General features: G+C 48.4%; 1 protein-coding gene across 3 annotated transcripts in view; it reads right to left on the reverse strand.

The window, feature by feature from the left end:
• RIMS4 (regulating synaptic membrane exocytosis 4) overlaps positions 1 to 25497 on the reverse strand; it is a 72212-nt gene that overhangs the window by 14964 nt on the left and 31751 nt on the right. For all 3 annotated transcript variants that reach the window (XR_011570234.1, XM_070801738.1, XM_070801737.1), the window contains exon 2: positions 9065 to 9203. Coding sequence is in view for 2 of the 3 variants with exons in the window: in XM_070801738.1 (XP_070657839.1) it covers positions 9065 to 9203 (139 nt within the window). In the remaining variant the exon portion in view is untranslated. The remainder of the gene's footprint in view (positions 1 to 9064; positions 9204 to 25497) is intronic.

Genomic DNA, 25497 nt, shown 5'->3' on the forward strand with positions numbered 1-25497 from the left:
TGACCCCATGGACCGTAGCCTGCCAGGCTCCTCTGTCTGTGGGATTCCCCAAGCAGGAATACTGGAGTGAGTTGCCATGCCCTGCTCCAGGGGATCTTCCTGACCCAGGGATTGAACCCACATCTCTTGGCCTGACCCGGAACTGGGAAAGCCTACTGGTTGAGACTGAACTGTGGTATCATATAGATCTTGGATTCCAATGCTGTGCAACCTGGGGTAAGTTTGGTAACCTCTCTGAGCTGCATGTATAAAATCACCCAGCTAAGTTGTTGGAGACAGTCAATAGGATACTGCTATGTACAACGTACATAGCATTGGCTGGATGAATAAAGGACTGGGACGCTGTGGCCAGCAGGTCTCTGCTGCCTGGCCTGGGAGAGTCTCTTCTCCCCATCTGTGGTGTTTTCATGGTACTTCTGATTTCAAACCTAGTAGGAAGTGCAGTACCTGGGTGCCTGAGAGGAAGCCCAGGTCATCTGGGGGTAGTGTGGGGGGTGGGGGGGAGAGGCTAGAGCAGCTGATTCTTCCAAGGGACGCATGCCAGATGGGCAGAGGCAGAGACCTGAAACAGGATTAAAACTCGCGTTCTGCTGGCCTTTTATTTTGTGTTAATGGTGAAATGAGATTTCCTGCCTCTCAAATCCTGTTAGTTTGGTTTGTGGGGCTGAAACCCATTTGTCTTTTATTATTAACCTTTGAGCTCGGTTTGGCCCCTGGATTTTCTGTTTTCTCCACGGTAAAGAAATAATTGGATTATTTGGGGGTTTGACGTCTACTCTGTTTTCCAGATGGATCGCCTGTCTCAACTCATCGGAAATTAAAAGGTGGCCCAGCCCTCGTGGTGAGCATGGATTATGTGGTCCTGAAAGGTTCATGGGCTCTCATGGGCTCTCTGTTCATCCATTCACTGCCTGCCCCTACCTGTCCATCATCCATCCGTCCCCCCCGCCCCCACAGCCTCGCAGAGGGTGCAATACAGCCAGTTCTGCTGTAACTCGAAATGTACATTCCTAAACACTACAGAGCAGGGCAAAGTCCTGAAGTCAAAATCTGAGAGAGTATGGGGAAAATACGGTTAGGGGCACAACACCCCAAAAGTTTATCAACAATAAAAGACATAATAAAAATGGTAGCACAGTCTTACCCCTGTAGAATGGGGTTTAATGTTTAATAAGGGGTAGATTCTCTTACCCCTGTAGAATTAAGAAATGCATAGACTGGGGGACAAGGGATACATGTGTGTATTTATGGCTAAGTCCCTTTGCTGAAACTATCACGACAGTGTTAATTGGCTATGTTGTTGTTCAGTCACTAAGTCATGTCTGACTCTTTGCAACTTCATAGACTGCAGCACACCAGGCTCCTCTGTCCTCCACTATCTCCCAGAATTTACTCAAATTCATGTCCATTGAGTTGGTGATGCTAACCATCCAATATAAAAAAAGAAGTCTTTTAAAAATGAAATAAATGCATAGGTACTACAATAAATATGGTGCTCTACCTTGAAGACAGTCTGACATTTGCTTGTGGAAATGACTGTCAGCAGATCTGCAGTGAGTTACTGCAAAGTGGTGATGGAGGGCTCTCCAAACGGATGGGTGGGAACTTGCAACATCAGGTGTTGGGGGGTGGGGGGTTGAGGGAGTGGACAGATGCAAGGGGTGTGTTTTGTGCAGCCCTCTACGGGTGTAGTTTCCTGAGTTTCCCTTGTGTTTCCCATGGATGAAATCACACCTGAGCAAAGGCGAAATTTATATTGTGCTCCAATTATTCCAGAATACTTGAATCGTGCTGGAACAGATTTGCGTTTTCAAAACAAGCATTGTAGCAGAACTGACTGTGTGCCAGGATATACAGCATCAGCCAACCCTGACTCCAGCTTCTCAAGCTTTCAGGACATTCCCAAACCTGCCTCCCCCTCCCACCTGCCCTGGGCCACGAGAGTATAGCTCCTGGGCGTGAAGCCAAGGATTTATTTTTTATTGATCAAAAGCTTGCCATGAGCCAAGCGCTGATAGTACTAAGTTATCAATATTAACTCATTTAACCCTCATTTAACAACTTTGTGCAAGCTAGGTACTTACTATATGAATACCCACTTTCCAGAAGGGGAAATCAAGGCACAGAAATGTTAAGTAACCTGACCAAGGTCACACGGCTGGTAAGTGACTAATCTGGGATCTGCACCCAGGAGTCTGGTTCCAGGGTTCATCTCAACCTGCTACACTGTCTCCATGTCCCAGGGGGACCTAGGGCTTCCCGGGGGGCAAAGCACAGGAATCTGCAGTCCACGCCCTGGGGTCAAGCAGGCCTGGATATTAACCCTGACTTCCGCCACTCACTGGTCGTACAGACACAGCCTTCGCTGCTCAGACTCTGGGTTTGCTTCTCAGCGAAGCAGGAGTGAACAATGGTAGCACATCCTTGGTGCGACTATAAGGACTACATGAGATAAACGCCTTAGAACCGATTCCGGTGTAGTCAAGTACTCAACCAATACCAGTGCTTATAAAACAGAAGCAAACAAATCCCCATCTCCTAGCCGCTGGCCACATCCGGTGCCGGTTTGTCCTTCAGGCATGAAGTCTGCGAAACAACAGAAGGGGCAAAGGGGAAGGAGGTTCTGCTGCTGCTGCTAAGTCGCTTCAGTCGTGTCCGACTCTGTGCGACCCCAGAGACGGCAGCCCACCAGGCTCCCCCGTCCCTGGGATTCTCCAGGCAAGAACACTGGAGTGGGTTGCCATTTCCTTCTCCAATGCAAGAAAGTGAAAAGTGAAAGTGAAGTCGCTCAGTCGTGTCCGACCCTCAGCAACCCCATGGACTGCAGCCCTCCAGGCTCCTCCGTCCATGGGATTTTCCAGGCAAGAGTACTGGAGTGGGGTGCCATTGACCACCCACCAACTCCTGGGCCTTCGGTGACGAGGCAAACAGCCTTGACAGAAAGCCTCCCTGAGGCCGGTTGCAGCGGCCCTGCTGTCAGCTCACTCTCTGCTCTCCAGAGCTGTGGGCACCGTGACCCGGTCACCCAGGGAGCTGTGTGCCGATGACCCAGATGCCACAGGACCACGAGGGGCAGAGGGAAGGAGGAGGGGCTCCGGCAGCCAGCGTGGAGAGCTGCGGGTTTACAGGGTGGATGTGCGATGCAGGAGGCTGCGGAGGGGCGGGAAGGAGAGGCATGCACGTGTGTGCGCGCATGCGTGTCTGCGCTTCTGTACACAGTCCCAACCCATCACTCACCCAGATTTGCAGCGCACCCCCTGCAGGCCAGGCCCCGGACTGAACAGGCACCAGACTAAAGTGTGTAGCAGGACACACACGTGTAACAAGTATGATAGGACTGCTGGGCGCTGTGGTGGGGGAAGAGACCCGGCTGTGGAAACTGCAGATGGAGGTAGAGGAGTGGCGGGTTTCCCCTGCCCACACCCAGGACGGACACTGCCAATCAACCCCAACACTCCTGCCAAGCCTGGACTGGACTTCAGAATCCTTCTCAACACAGCACTCCAGGGAGCCACAATCAATTAGCTGGAGTTGGCACACGAGATAAAGCTCATGTTCTTAGCTGAGATCTGGAGGAGGAATGAGTCAGGGGGCGAAGAGGGAGGAGGAATAGGAAAAAGAGTGCCAGGGGAGGGAGCAATGTATGCAAAGACCAGGTGGTGACACGGAGGGCAGGGCAAGAGGTTCAGTGATGGAGCTGGGGCACACAGCTTGGGGGGGAAAGGGGGGAAGCTGGCAAAATCCAGAGGAAATAAGTGCTGAGTGACAGACCACACAGTCAGGCCACAAAGGAGACTTGCAGGTATCCAGTCAAGAGTGATGAGTGGCCTCACGGCTGGGGGAAAGGGGGGATGGATGGAGTCAAAGACAATTCGGAGTGAAATGGTAGCGCCCAGTTAAGGGTTGGATACAGAGAGAGAGCAAGAGGCGTCTGGGAGAGCCTTCTGGCTTGGGCAGCTGGGAGACAGTGGTGCTGTGCATTCAGAAAAGGTACTGGATTCTGCTGCCATCCCCCACGTCCTCCGACCCCCACCGTGTCAGTGCTCACAGACTTCTAACTGTTGGCACCTGCATCCCTCTAGCTACATTTCTCTGGCCCACAAGGAATTTTTCTGGTCTCCGGAGCCCTCATTTCCAGAGGAAGGGCAGGAGACTTAACCATGAGCAGCCATCAACCAGTAACCAGTAAGAGTGGGAGCATAAATACCCCAGCCCCCTGGCCTCCCAGGGAGTGACTCTCAGGCACGTGTGTCAGGCTGGTTCTGAGACCCCATCAGGGTTAAGCTCTGGATATACACAGTGGCAGCTGGCTTCTCAATACACATGTAACTGGAGGCCTCCCCTTGCCCTGTCTCTCTTATGGGTTCCTCCACCATGTTTTCCAAAATCACCTTCCAAGTGAAATGCTTACACTCAAATCCATGTCTTTCGTCTGGTTCTGGGAAATCCAAACTGAAGCAGATGGTCACCAGGGAGTACCTCAGGATGGATGAGGGGTCTGGGGAGGTACTGTTCTCCTGGCCCTTTCTCAGGAGTATTGAATCCTTGCCCTTTATCTGGGGAGATGCTCAGAGAGGTGGGAGGTGGGAGCTTGGCTGGTTGCCCAACTCATAGCTGTTCCCTTCCATCCTTAACATGCAGAACCAACTTTTCCATCAGGCAGAAAGGGGCAGTGGAAAGGAAAACAGTTCCCCAGTCCCCAAGGATAAACCAGGATTGGTCTACCATGCTGAAGTCTGCAGAGGGGAAAAGATGGAGAGACCACTGAGCCACCAAACCATGCTGGAAGCATCCACCTCTGGAAATCCTGATAGACACAGCCATTAAGTGAAGGAGGGAGTCTAGTAGAATGGTTAAGGGCAGACTCCAAATGCTAGATTTGAATCCCTGAAATTGATGTCACTCGCTGGCTGTATGAAACTGTTAGTTGCTAAGTCATGTCTGAGTCTTTGCAACCCCACAGACTGTAGCCCACCAGGCTCCTCCATCCATGGAATTCTCCAGGCAAGAATACTGGAGTGGGTTGCCGTGCCTTCCTCCAGAGGATCTTTCTAACCCAGGGATCAAACCTGGGTCTCCTGCATTGCAGGCAGATTCTTTCCCATCTGAGCCACCAGGGAAGCCACTCTGGCTCTGTGACCTTGGGCAATTTAATTAGCCTTTCTTGGCTTTCATTTCCTCATCTGTAACATGAGGATACTAATGGTTCCAGAGTTATCAGGTTACTGAGAGAATTAAATGAGTCAATAAATGTAAAAACAGTTAGCACAGTGTCTGCCCATAGCAAATGCTCTTACAAAGTGCTCGCTCTAGAACATTATTACCCTTAAGCCAGAACTTCTCAACCTTAACCTGTGAAACACCTGGGGATCTGGTTAGGAGCCTGAGATGATGCATTTCTTTTCCTTTCTTCTTCGTTTTTGGATGTGCCACGCAGTAAGCGGGATCTTAGGATCTTAGTTCCTGCAGCAGGAATGGACCCCTCCCCTCTGCAGTGGAACTGTGGAGTCTTAAGCACTGGACCGCCAGGGAAGTACCCAGAGATGCTACACTTCTAACAAGGTCCCAGGGGATGGTGCTGCTGCTGGGCCGAGAATCACACTTTGAGCAGCAAGGGCTCAACCCACTGTAACTGGTAATGTGTAACCCAGAGCCCAGGGATCATCACTGGCAGAATGGCCCAACCCAATGTGCACCCCTTCCCCAGCCCTGAGTCCTAGTGAGGACACAGCATCTCCAAAGTTCTCTGTGCCTGTCCTTTGCAGCTCTCGCCACACTACTAGTTGTGGTCAGTGGAAGGCAGGGTCTCCGAGGTGCTCGGTCTGACTGTCCAGCATACTGTAGGTGCTGAATGAAAATCCACATGGTAGCATCCCTGGGCCCACTTGCAGGAATACACATGCCCGGCAGCGCCAGGGGCTGCAGCCTGGTGGGGGCGGCACAAAGGCACTGGCTCTCTGTGAGCCTCAGCTGGGCTGGCAGAAGCCCAGGGGGAGGATGGTCACACCCCCTCCTGTTTCACAGCCTGGCATCTGGGTCCTGCTAGTGCCCAAAATACCTCCAAAACAAAGAGGAGGCCGACTACAGCTCAGTGTCCCCACCTGTCCCCCCGTCCCTTTGACCTCCCTTCCTCAGCCAGGTGCGTGTTGGGGGTGGGCAGTAGTACCTGGCTGGGCTCCACCAAGACCCAGTCCCTCTCAGGAGGGCAAGAATCTCCCCTCTGCTGGACAAAGGGTCCTCAAACCTACCTGATCCTTCCTCAACTGTCTCAAGACACCCACCACAAACCTTTTAACAATCATAATAATCACCACAGGAGACTCCCCTGGTGGTCCAGTGGCTAAGACTCTGTGCTCCCAATGCAGGGGGCCCAGGTTCCATCCCTGGTCAGGGAACTGAAACCCACATGCCTCAACTATGACCTGGCACAGCCAAATAAATAATTTTTAAAAAATCATAATCATCACCGCCAACGTTTATTCCATGCTTAGCTTGTGCTAAGCACATTCTAGACACAATTATAACAAGGAGCAAAATGCCCAAATAACAGTGGCTGAATCGACAAACATCGGTAATAGCTATAATAATAAAAATGCCTGCAATGTGCCAGCTACTGTTCTAAGTGCTTTGACATACGTTAGTTCATTGTCTCCCCACAACAACTCTATTAATGGTCTGTACTATTCTGGACCTCTTTCTATAGATGAAGAAACTGGGCTCAGAGAGGTAAAGTAACTTCCCCCACAGTCACACAGCTCTGAAGCAGCAGAAATGAGGCCCAATCGGTACTGCCTGACTCCAGAGTCCGGACTTTGGACATGTTTGTAGTATAATCTGAGTTTCTGGTCCCTTAAAGCACACGACAGCAAACGACAAGAGCCGCGTCCCAAGCACCTGCCATGTGCAGGCATCACCTTTCTTCCTCACGACGCCCTCCTATGCTGCTCCCCGTGGACAAGTCCTGTGGCCTCTCTGAGCCTTCAGCTCCTCTTCTGGAGAATGGGAATGTAGGTCTGACCCCCTGCTGCTGTTCACTGCACCACAATACCACCTCCTTGACCTGGTCCTCTGACCTGCCCGTGAGGCCAACAGACAAGATGTATATCAGCCTCCCTAAAGCTTAAAGAGGACAAGGGACATGCCCAAGGCCACTCGGGGTCAGTGGCCAGGCCGGGACCAGGACCCAAATCTCCCGATCCCCTGAAACTCAGCAGGGACCCACTGCTAGCTACCCTGACGCCTAGACTATCTCCCTCCAAGTTTCGCTGTCTTGCCGAGTTTCTCAGGTTAAAGCAAACATTTGTTCCCTTCGTCCTCCTCTTCTCCCTCTCCCTTCCGCGTGTCCTCCTCCTCTTCTCGCCCTCCGGAAAGTCTCCCTAGGAGGTGGGCGGACCAGTAGCATCTGCCAAGGCAAGGCCATTCAGAGAGACCGGAGATGCCCAGTTTAGGAGGGGCTGGGGGCGGGAAGGCTTTCAGGCGGCAGAGCCCCCAGCTGCGAGGCAGGGCCAGAAACTGGAAGGTGTCTGCCCTTGGATGAGCCACTCAGCCAGGACCATCCAGTGGAAGTTTCTGCGCCGATGGAAATCTCTGACGCCTGCACAGTCTGATACAGTGGGCGCTGAACACAGGCTGCCACTGAGCACTTGAAATACGGTGAGAGCGACAGAGGAACAGAATATTTCATCTTCATTCACTTACATTTAAACAGCCACATGCGCCTGGGGTCTACCATACTGGACAGCAGGGAGCTTAACTTTTCCAAGCCCCAGTCTTCTCGTGTGCTTGACAAAGGTCATGATACCCCTGTCCTCCCTGGCTGAGGATGGCTGAGATAATGAAGCAATGGGGTGCCGTGATACAAGCCCCGCTAAGAGTCTGGATGCCTGGGTTCCAGACCTATGAACATGCTGTGTGATTCAGGCCAAGCCCCTCAACTTCTCTGAGTGCCCTGGTCATCTGTACAACGAAGAAGTCACTGTGGATCACAGTTTATTTGCCAGCGGGGTCTAGGGGAATCTGGGAGCCCCCTATAGTTACATGAAATGTGTCTGTGTGACCACGCATGTGAGAATGAGTGTGTGTGGTGTGAGTGTGTTAGGGTGCACATTTTATCTGCGTATTTATCAGGGGAATGCAGGCTCCAAACTTTCCCAAAATTCTCAAAGTGAAAGTGCAGTGTCAGTCGCTTCAGTCGTCTCTGATTCTTGCAACCCTATGGACTGTAGCCCACCAGGCACTCTGTCCATGGAATTTTCCAGGCAAGAATATTAGAGTGGGTAGCCATTGCCTTCTCCAGGGATCTTCCCCACCCAGGGATTCAACCCGGGTCTCCCGCATTGCAGGCAGATTCTTTACAGCCTGAGCCACCAGGGAAGCCCGACCATGAGAGCCCCAGTCTAGATCGATCTTGTCCCAGGAAGTCTTTTAAAAATGGAACTTCCAGGCTCCACCCTCATGGATTCCGATTCAGCAGCTTGGATTCAGGGTCCCGAGATCGGTATTTGTAACAAGTTCCCAGAAATTCTGATGTACAGCCCGGGGAGAGAAACATAGGCGAGGAGCCAGCTGGACCTAATGTGCTATGACTTGATGTGTGTGAAATTCCTTATCAGGCAGTAGTACATATTTTTAAAAACCAATTGGGATTTAAGGAAACTAAGAGTTAAAGAGGAAATAACCACCACCCCAACAAAACCCCTCTTGATCCCCTTTCTTCATTAACCTCTGCTGTGGCAGCCATTGTGCCAGGCGTTTTATAAATATTAACCCATTTAATCCTCCCACCCCCTACGAGGTTGGTACTACTGTCTCCATTTTACAGATGAGGAAACCGAGGCACAGAGAGGTGACTTGCCCAGGATCACACCATCAGTGAGCAGTGGAGCTGGGATTGAGACCCAGACAGTTGGGTACCAGATTCATGCCTCACTCACACCTCCTCAGAGAATCCTTGGCTTTCATCACCTCCCTTCCAAGGCTGAGGATGACCCAGGGCTCCTAGAGGGCACTGCTCCGTCCCTCCCGCCCACCCCACACCCGAGACGACTGCGGGCCCCACACTCACTTGCCCTCGGAGCCGTAGCTGTTCATGCTGTCCTCAATGGACTCGTGGCTGGCCTGGCGCAGGGTCCGGCTGGGCATCTCCACTGCCAGGCCGGTCTCCGTGCTCCTCTGGATGGCCCCCTTCAACCTCCGGCTGTCCCCTTCCGGGCAGAGTGGTCGAGAGAGATGGGGAGAGAGACACGGGATGGGAAGGAACGGAGAGACCAGGCCTCTGGTTAGTCTTTCAGAGGCTGGTGGCTGCCCAGCATTGGTTTTCACGCCCCGCCTGGTTCATCAACCTCCTCCAACCACCAGCCTCACCTGCACACACCCTCCCAGGGGCAGCCTGGCCTTTATACTCACCCGTCAAACAGCATCACATGAGTTCTCTTAAGTGGCAGATTCATTTACATATACTTTTTTTTTTAATTGAAGTATAGTTATTTACAACATTGTGTTAGTTTCAGGTGTACAGCAACGTCATTCGGTTTTTTTTTTTTTCAAATTAAATTCCATTATAGGTTATTACAAGATATTGAATATAATCCCCTGTGAAGAAGTGAAGTGAAGTGAAAGTCGCTCAGTCATGTCTGATTCTTTGCGACCACATGAACTGCATCCTGCCAGGCTCCTCTGTCCGTGCAATTCTCCAGGCAATTCTACTGGAGCGGGTAGCTGTTCCCTTTTCCAGGGGATCTTCCCAACCCAGAGGGCGAACCCAGGTCTCCCGCAATGCAGGCAGATTCTTTACTGTCTGAGCCACCCAGGGAAGCCCAAGAATACTGGAGTGGGTAGCCTATCCCTTCTCCAGGGGATCTTCCCGATCCAAGAATTGAACCCAGGTCTCCTGCATTGTGGACAGATTCTTTACCAGCTGAACTACCAGGGAAGCCCTATAATTAGTTCCCTGTATTATACAGTAAATCTTTGTTGCTTATCTATTTTGTGTACAGTAGCTTGAGGAGAAGGCAATGGCACCCCACTCCAGTACTCTTGCCTGGAAAATCCCATGGATGGAGGAGCCTATAGTCCATGGGGTCGCTAAGAGTTGAACACGACTGAGCGACTTTACTTTCACTTTCATGCATTGGAGAAGGAAACGGCAACACACTCCAGTGTTCTTGCCTCGAGAATCCCATGGACAGAGAAGCCTGGTAGGCTGCAGTCCATGGGGTCGCACAGAGTTGGACATGACTGAAGCGACTTAGCAGCAGCAGCAGCTTGAATCTGTTAATCCCATACGCCCAGTCTCTCCCTCTCTCCCCTTTAGTAACCACAAGCTTCTTTTCTATGTTTATGAATCTGTTTCTGCTTTGTATATAGATTCATTTGTCTTATTTCTAGATTCCACATACAGGGGTTATCATATAGTATCTGTCTTTCTCTGTCTGACTTACTTCACTAAGTATAATATCCTCTAGGTTCAACCAACATGTACTGTTTCTTGAATTCATTTCTGCCCTGCAGTCTTCTCCAAACCATTTCCCTCCTCCTCTTCAGCTACTATTTATTGAGCACCTACGATGTATCGTATTCTCTGTCAAGTGCTTTTCATGGATTTAAACCAGAGTTTCTCTACGTCAGCACAACTGGCGAGGGGACGCGTTATTGCTTAGCCGTCAGGCGCGGTCACGTGTGCTGTGGGAGGTCTAACCAGTCTCCCTGGCCTCTACCCACTAGATGCTAGTCCTCCTTCCAGGTCAGCTGTGTCAGTCAAAAATGTCTCCAGGCACTGCCAAACATCCCCTGGAGTGGGGACAAAGATCACCCTTGATCGAGGATCACCCATCTAGGCCATTGGCTCTGAAACCACACTGCCCCAGGTTTAAGTCCTGGATGTCCTTCTCACAGACTGTGAGACTTTGGGCAAATTACTAACCTCCCTGGGCCTCCACTTCCTCAGCTGTGAAATGGGAGAACAACATGGTCCTCTGCCCTGCTTTTCCATTTTTTGGATGCACCACATGGCATGCAGGATCCTAGTTTTCCAAGCAGGGATTGAACCCCTGCCCCCTGCAGGGGAAATATGACCACTGGCCAGCCAGGGAAGTCCGATCCTCTTCCCTTCTATTCCCTGCCTCTAACCACCCTCTCCCCGATCTGGCAGCACCTTCACTTCCACTGTGATCAAACATTATCCGATCCAAGCTCTCCTTGATCCTCTCCTGGCCCGGCCTCTCTCTGCCCAGTGCTCTGTTGTGGTTTTCTTCTTGACGCTCACTACCCATGATGTGTTCTACACCGTCGGTTTACTGACTCCACACAGAAGGTAAACCCCATGAGGACAGCGAATTTCATTGTGTCGAATGTTGAAGCCCCAGGGCCAAGAACAGAGTCTAGCCATTGGAAAGTTAAAGTCGCTCAGTCGTGTCCTACTCTTTGTGACTCCATGGACTATACAGTCCACAGAATTCTCCAGGCCAGAATACTGGAGTAGGTAGCCTTTCCCTTCTCCAGGGGAATCTTCCCAACCCAGGGAGTGAACCCAGGTCTCCCACACTGTGCACTGCAGACAGATTCTTTACCAGCTGAGCCGCCAGGGAAGCCCAAGAAAACTGGAATGGGTAGCCTATCTCTTCTCCAGTGGATCTTCCCAACCCAGGAGTCAAACCAGGGTCTCCAACACTGCAGGAGGATTCTTTACCAACTGAGCTACCAGGGAAGCCCCTAGCCTTTGGAAGTGCTCAAGTAATAACTGCTGGGTGAACGGGTATCCGCACTGAGAGTGGGGTTAATCCTCAGTCACCCAGGATGCAGTTGCTCCTGCTTGCTCCACTTTTAGCACCGAGGACATGGGGTTAAGGGGCTGGTCCGTGGCCTAGGGCCAGAAGGTGGAGTGGAGGCATGGGGGTGAGGATTTGACCCCAAAGGGCTCTCTGCCCCTGTGCTCCACAGCCTGGTGATCAAGGCAAGCTTTACGTCCCCCACCAGCCTGGAGGGGTGTGGATTCTAGGAGTGGAGATGGATCTTTAGCGGGACCTTCCCTGCCTCCCCAGAGTCTGGGATGAGCTGATAGACCTCAGGGCCTTCAACAGTGCTCACAAATGGACCCACCCAAACCCCATTATCCTGCCGAGTAAAAGGATGGGGAGCTGGGTCTGTGTGTGGGGAGAGGGGGCAAGGCCAGGGCACCTCCTTCTGGACTTCTCCCCGTCTCCCCCCTCCCAACTCAACGATGGTGCCCTCTTCCTCCCTGACCTGCATGCAGACAGACACATGCGTGCACACACAGAAATATAGATGCTCTGTGTGTGCTTCTCAGAGGGTGTACCCACATGTTCCTCTCCTACACACATCTGCGTAATTCAGGCACACAGATGCCCACGTACTCAGAAAATTACACACACATACACACGGAGGAATACACCTGCAAAGATGCAGTTTGTCAACCTATGTCTAAGTGTCCACACTTGTGTGTTGCCATGAGTCTCTGCCCTGGAGGAGGGCATGGCAATCCACCCCGGCTTTCTTGCCTGGAGAACCCCATGCACCGAGGAGCCTGGGTGACCACGGTCTGTAGGGCTGTGAAGAGTTGGACACGACTGAAGCAACTTAGCACGCACGCACCCCTGGGTCTCTGCACACCTGCCATTCTACTTCTGAGGCTAAAAAGGCAGGTGTCTGGGCATGTGCCAGTCACACACAGACGTGTCACCATAAGAAGTGTACACCAACCCACTCAAGAAAGCACACAGAGGAACTGACACAGGGTGCGTGTGTGTATGTCTGTGTGCATGTGTGTGTCCCCTGGTGTTTCTTGACCATGTTGGGGAAGGTGTGTCTCCCTGTGTGTTTCCTGTCATCCCGCCCCTTTTTCTTTCCCTCATTTGTATCTGAAGTCCCTCTCCCAATGTTTCTCTGTGTACAGCAGGGTCAGGGGCACAGAAAGATTCAGAAACACACACATGTTCACACAGACTCACAGGCACAGAGAAACATCCCTCCACTCACTACACACACACGCATGTGTGCACGCACACACACACACACACACAGACACAAGCATAGTCATGTCCAAGGACAACACCCTCCCTACACCGGGGATACACCTACACACAAATTTCATCGCTGGATCCTGTTGGGGAAACTTGACCTAAGGCACCTGGCTAAGCTGTTATCCTAAGGAAGTTAAGGTTCAAACATCGCTGCACAGGTGGGTTCCAGCATCACAATGGAAACACCATTCCCTCCAAGAAAACCAGTGATAAAAAGAGCAGCTGCACAAAGATGAAGGCATGGAAGTTCCGAAGGGATGGTTAATGGGGTCAAATGAGAGGTTCTGTTGTCCATGGTTATCTTAAGGCTCCACTGGGGAGACCCGGAGTTTGAGTCCTCTGCACTTCGGGTTTCAACTGTGAGGCTGCCCCAAGCTGGCCACTGTGATGTACAAGTAAATGGAGTGTGGATGACCTATTTTTGGTGACCCATTCCCGCCTGCTGTACCCTGTGGGTTTTAAGTCCCTCCTCTCCCAACTTGTACAGAGTGTGTGTGTGTGTGTGCTTGTGTGTGTGTAGCTGCGGGTGGGGGAAGGCAGCAGGCAGAGGGTGTGTGTGGACAGCCAGAGTTCCAGCAAACCACAGCAGCAACTTCGGGTACCGACACTGCGACGTGCTAAACACACACCTGATGAGGACGGAAGAGGGAACAAGAATGAAGGGGTTCCTGCCTCCCTGGAGCTCACAGTGCAGAGGCCGAAGTGGACATTAAACACAGGATCACACTGATTAATCTCAAGTATGTAAAGGGTTTTGAGGAGCAAGAAAAAGATGTAATGACAGCACTCACCAGGGGAGGGTAATAGGAGGGAGGCTGAGCAGGCAGCTGATTACTTCATCGTTCGAATGACAGTCACTGCAGATCCGCCCCTTGGCCTCCGTGATGGTAGATTCTAGTGGATCCCTCCTGTGCCTGAGCATTGCCAGCACCCTATACATGAGACCCTGGCTACCCAGTCCTTAGGTTTTCTTTCTCTCGAGAGCCTTTCCTTTGCTGATTTCATTCCCCGCCCCCATGAGGACCACCCTAAGCAAAGGAATCCTATGCCTCAATCTGCAGCCCTTAACTCTGTCAAGAGCAATACGTTGGGGCTTCTGTGGTGGCTCAGTGGTAAAGAATCTGACTGCTAATGCAGGAGACCTGGGCTTGATCCCTGGTCTGGGAAGACCCCACATGCAACCACAACTACTGAGCCTGTGCTCTAGAGCTCAGGAGCTATAACTAATGAAACCCACACGCCCCAGAGCCCATGCTCTGCAACAAGAGAAGCCACCGTGGCACTTCTCTGGCGGTCCGGTGATTAAGACTCCAGGCTTCCAATGCAGGGGCACAGGTTCGATCCCTGGTGCAGAACTAAGACCCCATAAACCACACCACATGTCCCCCCAAAAGAGAATAAGCTCAGACACCATAACTAGAGAGTAGCCCCTGCTTACTGAAACTAGAGAAAAACCCCTGCAGCAACAAAGACCCAGCACAGCCATAAATAAATAAATAAAATTATAAATCAAAAGAGAGCAATTCTTCCAACTGCGTTTTGGACATCACTACCTGGATGATGAACTGGCTCCCTGAATGCAACTTGACCCACCCCACTTCCCCCAAACAATTCCTTTTGACTTCTGTTCCCAATTTTCCCAGCCACCAAGACTCAGAACCCCCAAGGACCTCTCTGACTTTCCCCCTTTCTCATCAGATGCCAGGTTGTATCAAATCTTTGCCCTTAATATCTCTTAGCTCTCTTCTTTTCTGTCCATTTTCACTGCCAACCACCCTAATTATCCCAAGTCTAAATTATTTTAACAGCCTCCTAACTAGTCTCCTTGCTTCCAACCCACCCACTCAGCAAGTCATTAACAGATTAACAATCTTAAAATACCACTTCAGACCAAGAAATTCCCTTCCTAGTAATTCATAAATTCACAAACAGACAAGTACACCAAGCTATGCAAGAAGAGACTTCCCCACAGTATCATTTACACCAATGGAATGCTGGAATTAAAGGTCTGTCAGTGGGGATGGCTTTACTAAATGACACATCCCCACAATAAAACACTGCAAATGTTAGAAAGAATCATCAAGACCTACATCTTCAGTGACATAGAAAGACTGCCTCAGCATACTGTGGAGTTAAAAAAGCACGCTGCAGGATGGTATGTAAAACAGAAGACCATTTTTGTAAAGCTATAGATAGTGCAGCTTTATCTTTCTCTTTATGATTAGACACAGAAAAACCCGGGAGGATATGACCCAAACTGTTAATGGGGAAGAACGGTAGGAAGAGATCGCTAGAGGGTGTGTGAGAAGATTGTTTTTCTGGTAACTTTTTAAAAAGTAATTAATCGTTGGCTGCACTGGGTCTTCGTTGCTGCATTTTCTCTAATCACCAAGAGCAATGGCTACTCTCTGGTTGCAGGGCACGGGTTTCTCATTGCAGAAGCTTCTCTCGTAGGATACGGGCTCTAGGGGACTCAGGCTTTAGTAGGCGTGGCTGTTCCGTAGCACGTGGAATCTCCCTAGACCGGGAATCGAACCATGTCCCCTGCATTGGCAAACAGATTCTTAACCACTGAACCACCAGGGAAGTCCTTTTGTAATTTTTTCATCTAAGTATACGATACAGACAGAAATGTGAACAAACCTTTAGTGTACAGCTTGATGGGTTTTCACAAAATAAACATCCGTGTATCCAGCAGCCAGATGAAGAAACAGCATTGCCAGGATCCCTGAGGTTCACAGTGCCCAGTCTTCCAGGCTATATTACTCCAAGAAGGCAGCCACTATCCTGATCTCAAACATCAGATATCAGTTTTGCCTGTTTTTAAACTTTATACACAGAGCATGGTCTGTGGGGGGCAGGGTTGGCTTCTGCTCAACATTACGTTGACTATATGAGACCCACCCACATTGCTGTACGTAGCTGTAGACTGCCCATCATCACTATTACACAGTCTTTCACCGTATGAAGATTCCGGAGCACAACCTACTTACCCATTGTACTGTTGATAGGCATTTCATTTTCTTTTCCCCCCAGGCTGGGGCTATTAGAAATAACCCTGCTGTGATTACTTTAGCACATGGCCTTTGCTGAATATTTGTACCTGTGTATCTCAGAAATATACCTAAGGGTGGAACTGCTGGGTCATAGGGCAAGCATCTCTTCAGCTTTAGCAGATGCTGCCAGATGATTTTCCAAAGGATCTGTACCAACTTACACTCCAATCAGCCCAGTAGGGATATTTTATTTCTCTTTTGTAGGCTGTGGTATCTTTTCGAGATTTTACAGTTAAATGTATGAATTCTAGAATGGAAATGAAGGTAAAATATAAATTTATAAATAAATCATAACCTCATGCCATGATCCTATTTAAAACTTTACAATGGCTCCCCACTGCCCCTCAAATGAGGTACCCCCTTCATACCCAGGTATTCACGACTCACCATTACCTGATTCTCCCCCCACCCCATCTGCTCCTGGTTTCCCCTCCATCTCTGCACTCCAGCCCAGCTAAGCAACTCTTTGCTTCAGGTACATCCTCAATAGCTTCCTCATCCCCATTCTCTCTCTTTTACTTTCCTGCTGTCCTCACCTTCCCTATCAAAATTCTAACCATATTCCAGAGTTAAGCTTTAAATAATAGTTTATCAGGAACTCACCAAACCCTTAGGGCTGTTACGAGGATTAAATATAATGAGGTAATGGAATGATATAATGACATTTAATCCTCTGACATCCTAGGTGGGCTATGGCACACAGTAAGCAATCAACAAGATGACTATTATTAACATTAGTATTACCAAAAAACTATTAGTATCACCACTGTGCCAGATGCCTCGTGTTTTACATAGGCATCTTCTCATTTTAGTTCTCACAATAAGTTGTGAGATAACTACTATCCCATTTTACAGGATAAGAAAATAAGGGTAAATAAAGTTAACTAACCATTCCAAGGACACACACAGCTACTAAGGGCAGAACTGGAATTCAAGTCATGTCTTTCTGACTCATGTTTTTAATGAACCATTAAACTCACTATGCTCTATCACAGAATTCAAATGCCATCTCTTTCACAAACCCTTCTCTGATCAAACTCTCTGAGTCCCAGGGGGCACTTTGTCTTCACTTTTATTGGGTATCTATTCCACTTCACCTTGAAATACAGTCCTTGGTCAACCTACTTGATATCTTGTCTGCTGTATAAGCTCATTCCGCCTTCATTTCCCTTCAGAACCATGGACAGCACCCAGCATTGCCCATCCTACTAACAGTGTGTTTAATTGAATTGCTTTTATTTTTAGAACATCCTCAAGAAAAGTGTAAATCCTCCAGTAAAGAAAACAAGTGAGTCTCATTCAGTTGTCCGTACTGAGTATGAATGTGCTATTGTACCTCCTCTCAAAAGCAAGTATCCATGAAGTAACAGGATAAATGATAATAAATTACTAGTTGACATTATTTTTAGCACTCACTCTTTACCAGACACTATTTTATATATAGATAGATAGATACACATATATGCATGGTATTTACACGTGTTGTGCTATTCACTCAGTCGTGTCCAACTCTTTGCGACCCCATGGACTGTAGCCCGCCAGGCTCCTCTGTCCTTGGGGATTCTCCAGGCAAGAGTACTGGAGTGGGTTGCCATGCCCTCCTCCAGGGGATCCTCCCAACCCAGGGACGGAACCCAGGTCTCCTGTATTGCAGGCAGATTCTTTACCAACTGAACCACCATGGAAGCCCTTATATGTTAAATTAATATAAATTATAATACACAAATTGTGCATGTGTGTGTATGCCAAGTCCCTTCATTCATGCCTGACTCTTTGTGACCCCATGGACCGCAGACTGCCAGACTCCTCTATTCATGGGAGTCTCCAGGCAAGAACACTGGAGTATGTTGCCATTTCCTTCTCCAGGAGATCTCCCTGGCCCAGAGATCGAACCTCTATCTCTTATGTCTCCTACATTGGCAGGCAGGATCTTTACCACTAGCACCACCTGGAAAGCCCAATATACAAATTATAAATTTATAAATATATTTGTTTATATACTTATATATGTTCTTATATGTGTGTGTACATGTAAAATTTAGCCATAACTCTGAGAGTCAAGTATCATTATCCTAATTTTACAAAAAGGAGCCAAGCTCAAAGCAGTTCAGCAACTGGCCCAATGTTACAGCAGACAAGACAGAGCTAGGTTTTAAATCCAGGTTACCTGTAAGATCATATATTCTTAAGCACTTAAGACTGCAGTGATGTGGAAATTGGAGGGGGAGGAGGGAAAGAACACAACCATTCTCCACTTTGACATTTTATCCAAGATGGATCTTTACAGCTTTGTTTTCGAGATGAGAAGCCCAAAGCTGAGAAAGGTTGTATGACTCACTGCAGGTCCCCAGGCTCTAAAACCCCTAACCATGCCACTGTCCACAGCATAATCCCATGTCTGTGAGTAGTCCTCCCTACATAGAAGTCCTCCATACATAGAGCTCTGGGTCAGAAGGTTACTTCAAACTAGGATAATCCTCTGGGGCCCAGTGCTCTCCCTTCCCACAGCGCCTGCCTTTCCTGTCCCTTTGAGATAAATACCCTAGAGCTTCCATGGTCAGCCTCTTCCTGGCCTAGCTATTCCCAATGACTTCAAGTCTCACCTTTCCTCCCTGTCCAGGTCCTAAAACTCATCTGAAAACCAAAGACTGAGCTGACAGGCAGGAACTCAGGCCTCCACAGCCCTGATGCTGCTTCTGGCTGTGTCTCCAAGGACAGGTCAAGGAAGCACAAACCCTCAGTAAGAACCCTTTCCCTTTCCCCTCTTCTCTCCAGAACTGGCAACATCTGCCTTCCCTTAAAAGCAGAGAAAATTTCTTTTGGGTGGAACTTAGTGGTCGTCCACAGCAATGCCTTCCTTGTGCAGAAGGGCTACTGAGGCCCAGGAGGGACATGGGGCAATGGCCATGTTGGCATTAGGATTCAGGTCTCAGGTGACACTAGTTGTAAGAGACATGAGTTCGATCCCTGGGTGGGGAAAATCCCCTGGAGGAGGGCATGGCAATCCACTCTAGTATTCTTGCCTAGAGAATCCCATGGACAGAGGAACCTGGTGGGCTATGGTCCATAGGGTCACAAAGAGTCGGACATGACTGAAGTGACTTAGCATGCACAGACTCCTAATTACCAGCCTCTCAGCTCCTTATCACAGTAAACAGCCATTCATGAATATTTTTGAAGCATTTTCAAGGGGCAGCAAAGCATAGTGGTTAAAAAGCATGGACAATGGATGGAACTTCCCGGGTCGTCCAGTGGTTAAGACCGTGCTTCCACTGCTGTGGGCCCAGGTTCAATCTCTAGTTGGGAACTGAGATCTTACATGCCACATGTGTAGCAAAAAAAAATAAATAAATAAAGCATGGACAATGGAGCCTGATGGCTTCAGTTGTACAGCTGACCTCAGTCACGTTATTAGTAGTGCTGCTGCTGCTGCTGCTGCTAAGTCGCTTCAGTTGTGTCCAACTCTGTGCGACCCCAGAGATGGCAGCCCACCAGGCTTCCCCGTCCCTGGGATTCTTCAGGCAAGAACACTAGAGTGGGTTGCCATTTCCTTCTCCAATGCATGAAAGTGAAAAGTGAAAGTGAAGTTGCTCAGTCGTGTCCAGCTCTAGCGACCCCATGGACTGCAGCCTACCAGGCTCCTCCGTCCATGGGATTTTCTAGGCAAGAGTACTGGAGTGGGGTGTATTAGTAGTGCAATCTTGGGCAAATTATTTAACCTGTATCTCAGTTTTCTCCTCTTAAAAAAATGAAGAATATAATACTATGTGCCTTGTAGGATGTCCATGAGGATTAAATTAGTATTTTTTCTCTTAAGTACTTAGAATAAGGTCTGGCACATAGTAAGCACTGTTTAGTATATGACACACAAATATGTATCAATCAATTAAGTAAACTGTCTAGAAAAAGCAAGAGAGTTCCAGAAAAACATCTACTTCTGTTTTATTGATTACGCCAAAGCCTTGGACTGTGTGGATCACAACAAACTGTGGAAAATTCTGAAAGAGATGGGAATACTAGACCACCTGACCTGCCTCCTGAGAAATCTGTATGCAGGTCAGGAAGCAACAGTTAAAACTGGACAAAAAACAATGGGCTGGCTCCAAAATGGGAAAGGACTATGTCAAGGCTGTATATTGTCACCCTGCCTATTTAACTTATATGCAGAGTACATCATGAGAAATGCTGGGCTGGAAGAAGCACAAACTGGAATCAATCGCTGGGAGAAATATCAACAACCTCAGATATGCAGATGACACCACCCTTATGGCAGAAAGCAAAGAGGAACTAAAGAGCCTCTGGATGAAAGTCAAAGAGGAGAGTGAAAAAGTTGGCTTAAAACACAACATTCAGAAAACGAAGATCATGGCATCCAGCCCCATCACTTCATAGCAAATAGATAGGGAAACAATGGAAACAATGAGAGACTTTATTTTCTTGAGCTCCAAAATCACTGCAGATGGTGACTGCAGCCATAAAATTAAAAAACACCTGCTCCTTAGAAGAAAGCTATGACCAACCTGCTGCTGCTGCTAAGTCGCTTCAGTTGTGTCCGACTCTGTGCGACCCCAGAGACGGCAGCCCACCAGACTCCCCCGTCCCTGGGATTCTCCAGGCAAGAACACTGGAGTGGGTTGCCATTTCCTTCTCCAATGCATGAAAGTGAAAAGTGAAGTCGCTCAGTCGTGTCCGACTCCTAGCGACCCCATGGACTGCAGCCTACCAGGCTCCTCTGTCCATGGGATTTTCCAGGCAAGAGTACTGGAGTGGGGTGCCATTGCCTTCTCCGTGACCAACCTAGATAGCATATTAAAAAGCAGAGACATTACTATGCAAGCAAAGGTCCGTCTAGTCAAGGCTATGGTTTTTCCAGTAGTCATGTATGGATGTGAGAGTTGGACTGTGAAGAAAGCTGAGCACCAAAGAATTGATGCTTTTGAACTGTGGTGTTGGAGAAGACTCTTGAGAGTCCCGTGGACTGCAAGGAGATCCAACCAGTCCATCCTAAAGGAAATCAGTCCTGAATATTCATTGGAAGGACTGATGCTGAAGCTGAAGCTCCAGTACTCTGGCCACCTGATGCAAAGAACTGACTCCTTAGAAAAGACCGTGATGCGGGGAAAGATTGAAGGCAGGAGGAGAAAGGGACGACAGAGGATGAGATGGTTGAATGGCATCACTGACTCAATGGACATGGGTTTGAGTAAATTCCAGGAGTTAATGATGAACAAGGAAGCCTGGCGTGCTGCAGTCACACAGAGTCACACACGACTGAATGGACTGAACTGAACTGAAACTGTCTCCATGCCTCCTTTTTGGGGATACAAATTTGAGTCTGCTCTGCATCACGAAGGTCACAGCTCACATCCCCACTTACTCTGGCCTGGATGACTGCCAGAGTCAATTAACTCAGAGGCTCCCAAGCATCTGCTTAGAGGCCAGTGTGAATATGTTGGGAACTTAGTTAAAACAGATTCCCTGGTCTTCTCTCCTGGAGACTCCGGTTCAGTAGGCCTAGGGTGGGAACCACGAACCTGCAGTTTTTGGAAATCTCTGGATAACTCAAACGCTTGGTCAGGAGATCACTCTTACTCTAACTGGTGTTGCCAGCTGAGAAACGCCCTCTTCTGTCAGTTCTCCACTCTGTGGCCTGCGTGAACTTTCTAAAACTCCATCCTGAATATATCATCTCTTCAATTTAAAATCTCCAATGATACTCCACTGCTTGCAGAATAAATCCCAATAGCATTAACACACACTGCCTTTCTGACCTGGTCCCAAACTACATTTCCAGTCTTTTTTCCTCCCTTTCCCCAGTGGGCTCTGCATTCCATTCACACTGAATAATTCAGGTAACCCCAAATAGTCTACATGACCAACTACCCCCAAATATCTTACCTATCATCTCACATAGGAAATTCTCAGCATTTTCCTCTCTGGAGAAAGATGCTTTTAAAAACAACTGTTTGTTGATGTATAATATCAAGTTGTACACAAAAGTGTACAATTACACAGTGTACAACTCTAAGCATACAGCTTGGTGAACATTACAAAGTGCACTCATTTATAGAACCAGCACCAAGACCAAGAAACAGGATTATCGATGTTCCAGAAACACCTCACGAGCAGCAGTTACTTCCCCTCTGAGGGTAGCATTATCCTGGCTCCTAACAGCCCAAACTGGCTTCACCTGTTTTGTACTCCATCTACACAGAATCACCTAGTACATACTCTTCAGTGTCCGACTTCCACTTAACATTACGTTTGTGAGATTCATCCACGCTGACTGCTTCATTGCAGTTCATTTATTCTCATGGCTTCATTGTCTAACATTGTATGAATATATCCAAATTATTTTTATTCTTTCTACTGTCGATGAGCATTTGGGTAGCTTCCAGTTTGGAGATATTACAAATAGCTCTGCCAGATACAATCTTGTGCATGTCTTTTGGTGACCATCTGTGTACACTTCTTCTGGCACATACCTAGGAATGAAATTACTGGGTCATAGGGTATGCATTTGACATGCTCTTTAAATGGGTAAAGCATGATGTGGACTGGAAAGCTTAACACGTTAGATTATCCTTCGGCAAGAAGCAATACTCTGAAGAAATGAGGTACAGGGCTAGAATATTTTGGGAGCAATACTGAGAAAACTGTTGACTGTCTATCTGACTTACATGCATATTCCTCAAATGTAGTATTTGTTAAGTGAATGTACAGAGGGCAGAGAGCACCAGGACAAGAGAAGGAGAAGTGGAAAAGGCCTGAGACACAGCAGGCTTTCAAAAAGTGCTGGGATTATAATAAACCTCTCCAAGGGTCAGGGGTCAATGCCCTCTGATACTATGCACTCATGCTCAGTTCTGTCCCACTCTTCTGTGACCCCATGGACTGTAGCCTGCCGGGCTCCTCTGTCCATGGGATTTTTCAGGCGAGAATACTGGAGTGCATTGCCATGCCCTTCTCCAGGGGATCGTCCCAACCCAGGGGTTGGACCTGAGTCTCCCACATCAGCAGGCAGATTCTTTACCACTGAGCCACCTGGGAAGCCTACTGATACCACCTCTCATAAAGTTGTCATTATTTCATTGATTCTAAGACACATTTTCTGACATCTATGAAATTAAGATGTGAAAGACAACTGAGCATGTCAGAGTTAAATTCTGACATTTTTTTTTTTAATCTCTTTTGGTAGTACAAAAAATAAAAGTTGTGATGTAATTAGCCTGACAGCCAAATGCAGAGGGAACTGTCCATGGTGCTGATTGGGGCGGGGGTTCTGGGCTTGCCTGAGGCAGAGGTAGCTGCTCACTGGGAGGGGAGACCTCAGAACCAAGTAACCCTATCCCCTGTTTGTTTCAGAACCACAGTCCCTTCCCACAGGCTTGTTGATGTCTCCAATTCCACCCTTCCATGTAAAGACAGGAACTCCTACTTACTCAGCTCAACCAGAGCCTATGATAGGTGCTCAGTATCCATTACTTCATCCAAACCACACAACCACTATTGTCTCCATTTTCAGAAGAGAAAACTGACTCAGGGAGGTTAGTGAATCTGCCCAAGATGGCAAAGCTGTTACATGGAAGCATGATCCTGGTTCAGGGCAGACCAGAGTGTAATTTCTGCCCTTTAGACCACTTTTCACTGGGCAAGAGGGGGCAGAGTCCCACAGACTTTTTTCCAAGAGGATGTGAAGGGGAAAGAGGGAGAAATCATGAAGATGCACAGAGGAAACAGGCAGGAGCAAGGGAGGCAAAGAGCACATGATAAGGATTTGAGAACACTAGAGAGGCAGAATTTGAAGATTTCGAGAGGATCAACTGGATAATGAGCTTTGTGACTCTAAACGATTCTGTTCCCAGAAAGAAATGTCATTCTCACTTATCCAATGAAGTATATATTTATTGAGCTCATTTTCTATACCAAGCTTTTCTTGGTCTTGCAGATTCTTCTTTTAATATTTATTTGTATTTATTTGCCTGGGCCAGGTCTTAGCTGCAACCTGAGAACTCTTAGTTGCAGCATGTGGGATCTAGTTCACTGACCAGGAATCAAACCTGGGCCCCTGCATTGGAGTGTGGCGTCCAAGCCACTGACCACCAGAGAAGGCCCTGGTCTTGCAGATTCTAAGACACAGTCCTTGCCCTTAAGGGACTTATAATTAATAGACAGGGAGGGGAAATGAAACAGAAATATTGATCATTTATTTAAAAAACTCTTACTAAATGCCTTATCCATGCCAGGGCCTGTGCTGAAGACTCCTAACACAAGTGAACTAAAACAAGACCTGCCCCAAACTCTCAGTCTACAGGAGTCAGCCAAGTAAAGGGGCGATTTTTAACACAAGGCATTATAATTACACCACAGTGTAGTTCAAGGGCAGAGATACAGAGCATATTACAAAAATTGAGGAAAAGAGTAATTAATACAGCACTGGAAGTAGAGGCAGGGTCTGGGCTGTAAGGAGAATTACTTAGCTGCTGAGTTATACTTGACTGCCAATAAAATCGTAAGATTTTATTGCTGACAGAAGTGCTACCTTTTGGGAGACTACAGTCAAAGGCTATACTGACAAACGGAAAACGTGTAGAGGGAAGGCAAAAATGTGAAACCAAAATACAAACTGAGGACGAAGAGTTCTGAAAGCAGAGGAAATGCATTTGGGGAAGGGGAAGGTCGTGTAACTTAGCTGGGATGGCCAGGGAAAAGCCATTCCCTCTCCTCAAGCTTCCAGTCTATTGCGAGCGTGGGAAGACTCCAGGGTGGGAAGATTTCCTGGACAGGGGGCATCTCAGCAATTACTGGAAGGAAGATCATTTACAATTCCCACAAGTTTCCCCAGGAAGCCATTCCCACCAGCTCTTGGGACAAGCTTTGGGAGAGTTGGGCTGTGAGCAAAAGGAGAGTCTCTGGTTCCATCTGGCACTAGGAAGCTTCACAATCCACACAGCTTTCAGGGCTTCCAGGATCTGCCCCAAACCTATACTACAGGTCTGACGTCACATACACGCCAGGTGCTCCACACCGATTACTCACCACTCACCAAACAGCCCACATGCTTCCGTCTGAAGAGCACAGGCTCTGGAGTCTGAACAACCGGTCTTGGGACTTGAAGCACCCCTCTGCTACTATCTGAGTAAACTAAAGGAAGTTACTGAACCTCTCAGAGCCTCGGTTCCCTCAAAAAACAGAAATAGTCATAGAACCCATTTTACATTGCTGTAAGGATTAAATTTATTGGTCAGCTCTCACTAGGGTGTGCTGCAGTAACAAATGACCCCCAAGTCTCAGTGGCTTATACAACCATGGTTTAGTTCTTCCTCATATTAAATGTCCTCTGTGAGTTAGGTATGGCCCTACTTCATGAATTAATTCTTCTGGGATGCAGGATGAAGAAGGAA

Source organism: Bos indicus, chromosome 13 (genome assembly GCF_029378745.1).
Source record: "Bos indicus isolate NIAB-ARS_2022 breed Sahiwal x Tharparkar chromosome 13, NIAB-ARS_B.indTharparkar_mat_pri_1.0, whole genome shotgun sequence".
In the NCBI taxonomy this organism is placed as follows: domain Eukaryota; kingdom Metazoa; phylum Chordata; class Mammalia; order Artiodactyla; family Bovidae; genus Bos; species Bos indicus.